This window comes from Priapulus caudatus, unplaced genomic scaffold (genome assembly GCF_000485595.1).
Source record: "Priapulus caudatus unplaced genomic scaffold, Priapulus_caudatus-5.0.1 Scaffold759, whole genome shotgun sequence".
NCBI lineage: Eukaryota > Metazoa > Priapulida > Priapulimorpha > Priapulimorphida > Priapulidae > Priapulus > Priapulus caudatus.
The window spans coordinates 138911-149960 of NW_014577820.1; the positions used below are offsets into that span (position 1 = coordinate 138911).

At 49.6% G+C, this 11050-nt stretch overlaps 1 protein-coding gene and 1 long non-coding RNA gene across 2 annotated transcripts in view; both read right to left on the reverse strand.

Annotated features, from left to right (window-relative positions):
- The window catches only part of LOC106813355, a 10945-nt gene extending 3359 nt beyond the window's left edge, over positions 1-7586 (reverse strand). Inside the window, exons 1-3 of the mRNA XM_014817488.1 lie at positions 7155-7586; positions 3199-4384; positions 1502-2622 (exon numbers count right to left, since the gene is read on the reverse strand). Of these exons, the coding sequence (XP_014672974.1) occupies positions 1502-2622; positions 3199-4384; positions 7155-7178 (2331 nt within the window). The 5' untranslated portion in view covers positions 7179-7586. The remainder of the gene's footprint in view (positions 1-1501; positions 2623-3198; positions 4385-7154) is intronic.
- A 1091-nt stretch (positions 7587-8677) lies between these two features.
- On the reverse strand, positions 8678-10668 carry LOC106813357. Its single transcript, XR_001394457.1, has 3 exons — positions 10597-10668; positions 10173-10297; positions 8678-9465 (listed from the first exon to the last, which is right to left on the reverse strand). It is a non-coding gene; the product is annotated as an uncharacterized LOC106813357 (long non-coding RNA).
- Positions 10669-11050: the final 382 nt, after the last annotated feature.

Here is an 11050-nt window from a genome sequence, read left to right on the forward strand (position 1 = left end):
GCCGGGGCCGGTTCGATGCCGCCTCCAAATGCCGTACCTTCATAATATACAGGCCCCCCTATTCCACGGCTAGCGCCCCGTGTTATAACTACCAAGTAGAGAACCTTATAAAGAGAGTGCGCTTATTCTTTACATGGCGAGTGCACATGCTTGCATACAATGGGCTATTCTTGCATGTTGCCATCTTTAGGAAGTGCGCGTTTTTAATTTACGGGTTAGGAATTACTTGTTATAGTGTAGTTTCCTGTGGTAGGAAAGCGTATAATTGCGATGAACTATTTTTAAACAAAAATTAGAAAATTTCAGCTCTTTTTCGCAATCACGTTGCCGAGTGTTGTGCTCGAGCTTATGTAATTTAGAATCCTGCTTCTAACTGTGTTGCATTCTAACTGTTCATACTATCTGCTAACACGTTAATCAATTAGTGAATATTAAACTGCGTTAACCTGATCGTTTAATAGTAAGACAAAACACCGTGATAAATACGGCAAGGTTAGTCACCATTACGTGAACACGTTGACCCCTCTGTGTGACATGCCAGAGTGCTGACTGGCATTACGCTTTCGATAGGTAACAGAACAAAGCAGCTGTTTGATGCCGAGTGTATATACCCACCATATTTACCCTGAGCTCAGAGAATTTCGTGAGAGGTGAGCTGCAATGTTTAGCGAAAGCTCTCACACTAAACAGAGCCCTGCCTATGTGTTCCCACGTGACGTTGTATAATCGGTAGAGCCTCTTCACCCGGCCGTGATCGTCATATGCGATTAGCGATAACCCCCTCTAAAATCGTTGAACACCTGCGATCTTCATCGCTATAAACCTCCTATTTAGCCAACTAACGGTCAGGATATTCGCCCAGGTGAAGACGCTTATATCTATAGCCACGGGTGCTTGTATATCCGGTGGGGCCTCCCCGTTGACACTTATGTAATCTAGATATCATTTCTAGAGATCTATAATGGGTGTCTATTACGATCTGGTATGCTGCGCCATCTACTGGTTGGATACCTGATTGGCTATGTCTACTTAGTACAACGCTGAGGATCAAATCTAGCAGCAATGTCTGTTGTAACAGGTCTGATTATTGGAAATTGGATCGAGTTAGGTCAAGGGTTAAGTACCCAGCAGTTTTCCGACCAGTGCGATTAAGTATGCGGCGCCTTTAACACAGGGATATATACCGGTACACACAACGTGTATCAATAAGGGCCCTATAGCACTAGAACGTGCATACATAGGCACCCGTGTGTACCAGTGTGTACCCTTGCGACCAGTGTGTACTGGTAAATGCCTCTACATACATGCAGACCCTTGCAGACAGCGTGTTCCCGTAAATGCCCCTATATAAAAGGAAGCATATATACATGCAGACTCCTGTACCGGTATTGGTAATAGCGTATACACATGCAGACCCTTGCAGAGAGTGTGTTCCCGTAAATGCCCCTATATAAATTGAAGCGTATACACAGCACGCAGGCGCTTGCGGCTCTAAACTTACCGAATGCTTGCTTATCGATGCGCGGCTGTGAAGCTCATCCTTGCCCGTCTGACCGACGCTATACACGTTGCTGTTGATCGTGTACACGTACGCGTTGATGTTGAAGCTGCGCGCGTCCTGCGGCGTCGGCTTCTTCTGTGCGGGCGGCGTAGTGTGCCGCAGCGTCTTCTCCTCCTCCTCGATGATCGGACTGAAGCTGGGCGTGTAGAACTTCGAGTAGAGCGAGCTGCGCGGCGTGGCGCGACTCCCCGCGTACTGCAGAGCGTTGGCGCGGTAGAAGCTGTCGCGGTTGCGCTGGGCGAAGTGCACGCCCTGGTAGTACTGCTCCTGGCCGTGTATGGCACACGCCGGATTCACGGCCGGACGACGGCCGACGACGACCGCGCCGACGTCGTCCTCCGGCGACGAAGTCCACGACGACTCGTCGCCGGACGTCTGCGAGTCGTACGACGAGTAGTCGACAGAGGGCGTTGGCGGCGCCGCGTCGAGCTCGGGCGCGGAGCGACTTGCGCCCGACTTCAGCTGCCGGCGCGCGAACGACAGCTTCGCCTTCAGCTGCTTGTAGAGTCGCTCGGCGCTCGAGTAGTCGGGACTCGGCTCTCGGGCGCGCCGACGTCCGAACGAGCTCGGCTGGCTGTCGTCGTTCGAGTCGGAGTAGTCGACGGTCGGCTCGGGAACTTCCTCGATGTCCGACAGGTCGGCCTTGCGTCGCGGCTTACCGAAATCCGCCGCCGCCGCCTGCCGACTAGGAGGCGGACGACTGCAGCTCGCCCCCGCCCCCGCGGCGGCGTCTGCAGTGTCGGCGCCGTGCACGGGGCACAGGTACGCCGGCTCGGGACTAGCGGCAACGGCGCTCTCGGTGTCGGCGAGCGGGTGCGGCGACGGACCGTGCACGGGACACGGCGTCGGCACGCCCGTCGGCGTCGTCGCCGTCTCGGACTCGTGCAGCCGGTATACGTGGTAGTGGTGGTGGTGGTGATGGTGGTGCGGAGACGCCGCCGCGTCCGCCTTCTCGGTGTCGCCCGCGAGCGAAGGTTTGCCGTCAGTTGCGACAGTGGTCGGTTCAGCTCCGTCAGGCTGCTCCCGTGGCAACACGTCCGTCGCTATCGCCTGACGTACGTCTGCAAGTAATGCGGCAATATTCTTCTTGATAAACCGCTCCATTTATTTCCAGTACTTGATTATTGAAATATTATGATACCGCTGACATGACGTGTCTGTGACGTGTTGATGACGATTTAATGTTTTCGCTTCGGCAATTTTTTAAGGTATATATATGTATATATCAATATATATATGTATATATCAATATCAATATATATATATATATATATATATATATATATATATTAATAAGCATATTTTGAAATAAGTGTAATTTATAATATATCGTAAAAAATATTATTATTATATTAAAACATCTTATATTAGTACAAATTTATACCACCACTATAATAATGTGACCACTTTATTTACATTATAATAACACATTATTATAGTGGTGATATCAATCTGTTCTAATATAAAATACTTGACGATATATTATAAATTACATTCAAATTAAACAGCATTCCGTTTGTGCCATACAAAATCAGCGATAATTTAAATTTCTACATGATGGTATGTTACTGAGTCTCTTTAATTTTTCTTTCATCTCGCGAGTGATTATAATACGCGCCGATGCTTCGGCTACCGACCTTCTAACGCCTCGTATGGTTCGGCGTATATCAACTGCTCATCAGAAGACGATGCCAGGGGGCGTGCCTGCCCCTGCGCGTCAGCTTCGTCTGTCTCCTCTAGCAGCGGCCGAGCTAACGGCCCGCGAGCATCGTCCAGTCTCGGCGCTCCCGAACCGGACGTCGTCGTACGTGTATCCCCCGACGACTCGCTCACAGTGCCGTTGTCGGTGCTGCCACTCTTCTGCAGCGGCTGTCGCGCAGTACGACCGCCAGAGGACGCCTCCGACCGACGCGTGCCTGTCTGCGACGTCGTTGATGCCGAGGGGATGCCCTGCTGCTTACGGTCCACGCTACCCTGATCGGCAGCGGTCCTGTTACTGTTCGGCGCGTGCGATCGCGCGCTCGCGCGAAGACCGTGTCCAACACCGCCGTCGGCGATCAGCGGCCGAGAAGATGACGTCACGCCGGCGTCCGGATATCGCAGCTGCTGCGGTCGGACGCCGGACGTCGATCCGGATTCGTACGAAGGACGCTGCAGTCGGCGGGACGGAGACAGCTGCCGGACGCCGTGCGTCGTCGTGCCGGATGACCTATCCGACTTGTCGGCGGTGCTGCCGCCGGTACCGTGTCGCCTTGCCTCTGCGCCCGCGTGCGCTCCGTCGCGTGGCTTTCCGCTACGGGGCGTCTGCTTCGCGTGGCTTCCCTCCTCGCGATCGTGTTTCTGATGAAGCCACGAGCGCGACGCGCGCTGCTTGCTGTCTCCGCCGCTCGTCGTTGGCAACGTCCTGCCGCTGCTAGCCGACGACGGCGTGGCGACGCTCCACGCCTCGCGCACGCCTCTACTGGCGTGCTTTCCTTCGTCGGGCGCGAGCAGCACGTTTCCGTTCAGCGCGCGAAACCGCGGCTTGTAGTTTTTCTCGATGCCCGAAAACAGCGGGTGAGCGAAGCGGCCGTTTTTCGACTTCTTTCGATCCGCATCCTCGCTGACCACCGTCACGGAAGCTGGCACGCGGTTGCTGTACTGACTCTCCTGGTCGGAATCCTGATAGAGCGGATTGTACTTGACGCCTTGGTCTAGACCGTCGTCGGCGTCCTTGACAAGTGTGTCTTCGGACGTCTCCGACGTGTTGGCGACCGTCTTAGTTCCGAATCCAAGCAGAGGCCATCGTTGAAACACCTTGTTTTTCATACCGCCGAACGCTTCCTAAAATGAAAAGATATACTCTCGTCTTAGAATTTCATAAACGTTTTGCATTATCATCGTGCTTTTCGTTGACCGCGGACGAGGATGAACAGTCTTATACGACAGTTCGCTATCTGGTTCTATATTCTTCGTTCTTCCTCCTCGCGTTGCCATTGTGTTACGTACCTACACCGACGTACATGCAGGGTCAGCGCAATACCGACCAGCCGACGCACTGTCTTGTTGAAGCAACATAAATGTCGTATCCATCCACATCTACTCGCGTGTCTTCCGCTAGGGGGCAGGGCGACGGTAGGATGCGTGGCGTTGGAGAAACACCGTGATTAGATCGTCACTCGAATAACAATGCCGACGCCAGGTTAACTCGTGTGTCACCGCGACAGGCGACGATGAATATAACAAGCGAGCGATATAGCGTTCGCCGTGACGTAGTGTATAGACGTTAGCGTAACCGCACACGACTGCCGTATGAGATCAAACCACGTATAGCCATTGCCGCTGTGTCAGTCATAACTGTAGCGTTAAGTAACACTTTTGTCTGTAGCCACTGCCGCCGCAAAGGGTATAAAACACTTGCACACGTGTGTCCGTCGGCACAAATGTAGCTACGGTCGACTATGGTCACCGCCGCTGCGGATTGTAATCCACGTGTCCGACGGCACTGCCGCCACGTGAGGCAATACAGTGGTGCGTGCGTGTGTGTGTGCGTGTGTGTCGGCCCTGCCGCCGCGTGAGGTAACGCAACCGTCCGTCGGCACGCTCGGCGATTGCTTAGACGAGCGACCACTCTCGCTCTCGCGGCGCGCGGAGAGGCGCCGATTGGACAACAGCGCTCGCATTGTCGCCTCGCACGTCGCGCGAACCACCGTTGTTTGTTAGCGCTCATCTGCAAAAACTGCATAGCGGCGGCAAGGCGCGAAGAACAATGCGGTCTTTATCTGCGACAGTGTCATTGGACCTGCCCCTCTGCCGTGCTCGTCGGCCGGCTAACGACGCCGACAAATTGCGGGCTTGTGTGCGGCACGCACGCACGCCAGTTGCTGACTTCGCGGCTGGCAGGTAAACGACCCCGTGTACGGAGTCTATAACTCCACTGAGCTGACTAAGTTAAGCCGGCGCTTACGTGTGTCACCGCTGTGACGTGTGCCGTATCTATGACGTACGTCTTAACTATGACGTGTGCCGTATCTATGACGTATGTCTTAACTATGACGTGTGCCGTATCTATGACGTATGTCTTAACTATGACGTGTGCCGTATCTATGACGTGTGTCGTTGGTATGACGTGTGCCTTAACTATGACGTGTGACGTTGGTATGACGTGTGCCTTAACTATGACGTGTGTCGTAGATATGGCGTGTGTCGTAGCTATGACGTGTGTCGTAGATATGACGTGTGTCGTAGATATGACGTGTGTCGTTGATATGACGTGTGTCGCAGCTATGATGTGTGTGACGTAGATATGACGTGTTCCGTAGCTATGACGTGTGACATAACTATGACATCTGTCGTAGATATATATAACGTGTGTCGTAGCTATGACGTGTGACGTACATATGACGTATGCCGTAGCTATTACGTATAGGCCTATATGCCGTACCTACTATGTGTGGCACAGTTAGTTCTAATTGTCCGTCCAAAGATACCATACAGCCCATACTACGACCTCATCACGACGTCCATCAAATGACGAAGAATAATCCGAGTCAACGCCGGCAGGGTAAATTTTATCCAAGATTACTGTCTCCTGTAAACGACGGCTGTTTTTTTTCAGCCAAACGATCATAATGACGATAGTTATGGGATATATTTGACAGTATGGAAATCTCGTCTACTCGTTTGTTTTGTCGGTGTAACGATTGGATATTACTTCGGCAGCGCCAGCGACTCGTTACGCTCTTATACTGGTGTTGACGCTCCCAAGCTAAAATATACGTCGCTTCCTATACGTTGGAACGGCGTCCCGGCTGGTAAACCCTTGCACGCGTTAACACGAACACCTAATAGAGACGTAACCCGTATTTTGCAGATTGACCGGATGGCAACCTCGCAGGATGGCAGGTGGCATATCAAAATGGTTTATTATATAAAGTTCAAAAATCAAAATATAATGGTCCTCATACGCGGCATATAATTTATATGATAATTTACGGAACGTAAACGTAAACGTAGGCAGGGCCCACAAAAGCGGATATGTGTCCGGCACTACACTACATATATATAGTATCAGGATAGTATAGTAGCGAACAGTAAAGGCAGTTATTTTCTGGTAGATCAAAGAGGATTTCGTACTGTGATAACGATGTCAGCCTTTGTCCCTTGCTCATTAGGGTGTGATGTTAAGTCCATTAAATCGTACTAAACCTAATACACGACCATTTTACACGTGTGACATCGGCTGGGCAAAGATAACATGTTTCGGGAAAACCGGTCATTATTTTCGTCCAGTAATCGCGTGAAAGGCGTCAAGGCGTTGAGGCATTCACTTATACCTGGCAGTATCATACATATAGCCAAAATATATCTCTAAATTACATTATTATATACCATTTGCTTATTAGAAACTAAACTGTTGAAAGTACATGGACTAGCTATCTCTATAACAACGAGGCGTGTGATGGGGATTGAAAAACCCCACATTAGCTCAACCACAGGCTGGACCGAGCTGCACACTATAGTGATGGTATCTTTTCACTATAGCATAAATATATGCACTGCTTACATTTATTAGCTATACCGCTTTGTCTATAGAAAAGAAAATGCATCGTACCGTGATTGTAGCATCTCTATCCATGATCCTCCCCGCCGGCGCACCTCGGCAGTATGTCACAGCTAACAGTACCTCCGACCGGCTGACTGCCGCCCACCTGTCCCTCCGACAGAGGCTGCCATGCGCACATATGGTACATTGTGTTTCCTTCTAAACGAATCGAGGGTGGCGTGCGGCAGCACATGCGGGCGTGCGTATGAGACTCTGCGTGTGCGTTTGTAAGTGGGTACCTCTGTGAGTATATTCCCACTGAGAATAATCAGGTTCCGGGTGGACGCTAGATAGATAGGCGTTGTCTTCCAGATGCCAAGCGCCGTCAGTACAAGCCATCCTGCTGACGGTGCTGCACGCTTTCGTCGGTCCCTCACTCACTCGATCGTTCACTCCTCTCTCAGCCTGTCTCCCCACGCACGCACGCACGCACGCACGCGCGCTCGCTTGCGCCCTCCCTCCCTCACGCACGCACGCACGCGCGCTCGCTTGCGCCCTCCCTCCCTCACGCACACACGCACGCGCGCTCGCTTGCGCCCTCCCTCCCTCACGCACGCACGCACGCGCGCTCGCTTGCGCCCTCCCTCCCTCACGCACACACGCTCACTCACACGCTTACTCACTCACTCACTCACTCACTCACTCACTCACTCACTCACCCTCGCCCACCTAGCCATCCACCCATGCACTCACTCACTCGCGCGTTTGCAAGTTTGGATTCACTACTCCAGCTTGTTGAATACTTGTAGTCGATTTCTGTGCCGATATTCGAGTCCAGTTTCGATCACGCATCGCCCGGATTTTGTCCCCCTTAAATCTAAGAGCTGAAATTATAATACTGTGTGTCGCGACCGCTACGTGGCGCAGGCAGCTCTGTTCCTCGCGTGTCTGTCAACAGATGCGCGTGAGTGCGTGCGCACAAAGCATCCCCGTGAGCGATTATCTCCACAATTATCGTCTCCTTTTCTTGTGCACTTTCTGTTATGTTGCGCTTCGATGCTTTCACGGCGCGTACGACACACATAGAGTGTGTGCCCTTACGTGGAAAATGACTCTACACATCCGTACTCCGGGCGCTCCAAAATGCCCGCGTCCACCTCAACTAGCGCCTTTGTTTGTGACAACCGCAATATCTTACTGTCACAGACGTGCTGTGACTAAACAGGTATAATATGCTCCTACACGTTCCCCCATTCCCGACAAAATAATAATGAGATATATAGTGTCGCGAAATAGATGACAATAGCGCCTTAATCATGTCGCACCTTACGCGTAAATTGTGCAAATACGTTTACAGTAATTACTAATTAATCGTGTATATGGTTTAGAACGCATTCTCCACCCCGCTCTCCTTGCTCTTTCTCTCTCTTTCTCTCTCTCTCTCTCTCTCTCTCTCTCTCTCTCTCTCTCTCTCTCTCTCTCTCTCTCTCTCTCTCTCTCTCTCTCTCTCTCTCTCTCTTACTTCATAATGTAGAACAGACCAAGTATTCTCAAGGCATGCAGTCCATAGAATATGGTAAACACAGCATCGCTGTTCTAACTACACTCCTTCTATTGTGAAGAAATACCGGGCCCCCATCTGTTATACTGTTTACAATAGTATAATAGTACAATAGTATACTGTTTACAATAGTAGTAATTGACAGCAATCTGGTAGGAATTTGAAGAATACGGAATTATTAAACGGTATATAACACCAGCATGTGTTCACGCATGCACATATATGTGTATACATTAGCTTTGTTTTACAAACGACAGTGCTGTAAATTAACTCATATAGGTGCCGACGTTCTCATCAAAGCCCTGGAGTGGAGTCAGCAGGGAAACATATCGAAGACGTTACAATTCTCTTATTCGATGTATTACTGCGCCAGTACAACAGGTGCTGTGACTCTGGTGGGTGGCCACGAGGGCCTATACCACAGATCTATATATATGTAAATTGTAATATAATATGTATAATTCATATATAATCGTTTATGTAGAGCAGCTAGTGGCCTGTACCAATATATAACTGCATGGTGGCACCTGGGAACGGATGAATAGTACAACTTGATGCTGCATGCCGTATATATATTCGATTGCGAGAGTAGCAAGCAAATAGTAAGCAAAATAATAGAAATGAGATATTTTAATCCGTGCTCGTAAACGGTATTTGATTGATTAGTGCATGCGCATGAGTATCCATTATAGTCCGGTTTCCAGGTTAATTGCTTCTTTCTTCTACACAACCGCCGCTTGCGTGTTTTTCGCAGTCACGTGCTTAGCAAAATCTGTTTTGCAATATAGCTTGCCGTCATTCTGGTGGTAGGTGCTTAACCTGAAATTGGTTTGATAGAAATTAGTAGAAATAAAAACAAGACCCGTGCTATACTGGGCACGCAGCTACCCTTCACATGTCAGCAGAAAGGACATTTTAATGTCCTTCCAATAACAAAGAAAAATCATAACATATTTTCACGAAGTGTGAACAGTGACGCTGTCACTCGAGTAACTGCGAGTGTAGCTTCCATATTTGGGTTACGCGACAATTAAGAGAGATCACGCCAGACGGTCATCGTCCTATTCGCGCGACATCTGTCGGTGAGAATTGCTATTATGCCGGAGGAAGAAAGCTGCAGTGTGATATTGCCTAGCATGCCTAGCGCCGACCTGAAATTTTTGGTTGCTCGTCGCTGCAACCTGCAACCGCAAGCGATCGGTCGATATGTGCACACATGCGATTTCGAAGCAATTCTAGAGCAATTTGGGAGCGATTGGTAGCGATGAGTCGTTCAAAATCAAACAAGTCTGATTTTGCAAGCGACCAGCAGCTGGGGCGTTACGGGTTACAGTTGCACATTCCCGCAGACGTAGCGATTTCACAGCAATTTTTACAGCGATTCTAGAATTGCTGTCAAGTTGTATGAAAAAATTGCAGGTCTGCGCTAGGCTTTAGGCTCGCACGCGACGAAATAGGATTCACGATTAATTTAAATATAGCGAGCGATTAATTTAATCAACACGTCGCACGCTACGGACACTTACTGCAGCGTCATTTTGCACACGGAGCATCGTAGACAGGTCTTGTGGAACACCTCCTTACCGGCAGCCACCCTCTCAGCAGCGTAGACCGACTTCCCACAAGCACCACATTTCTCCGTCTTCACTTCCTGCAAGACGCCCGCCAGGGGGAAAGGCGAGAGAAGTGAATAGATGTAAATCTATGATCTATCTAATGAAAAGATAGACCTAACCTATCTAGATCTATCATGATGATCTATAGATCTATCTGAGATGATAGATCTAATTTATGATCTATCTAATGAAATAGATGTAAATCTATTAATAGATGTAAATCTAATAAAGTCATGAATGCTTATAATGAACAGTTTATCACGTGTTCCTGAAAAAATCTACCGAGAACTCGTACGCTCCGACAACTCGTGTCGTGTGCCGGCTAGTAGTATACCTAACTGTGGGTATCTTCTATACACGCGTGTTGAAAACCGCTTCGTCGAACATGGTCTTTCTGCTATATACCAGCAGAGAGACTTCGTGGGCGCCTGGGGGAACGATGACTGTGGCGAACAATCGGTAATGATTTATGCTGTGTCGCATCACATTAGACTGTATACCTACTTGTAGCTGCATGACTGCATTTATATATCCGAAATCCGGTTCAGGCGCAATTACCTGCCCCCCCCCCAATTCAATTGCATATATTGCTTAGCGTTAGTCATAAGGATGGGAGTGCTAAGGTTAGCGGTGTTACCGTTAAGGTTTCGGTTGTTAGTTATCGAATTGGTTTAGATAAGCATCAGCCCCAACTCTAGATTTACATACTCGCTATAGCCGTAGCATTGTATAGACAACATCTACCCGTGTAGCCCCTTCGCTTCCACCACAGGAGGCTGCTGAAGTAT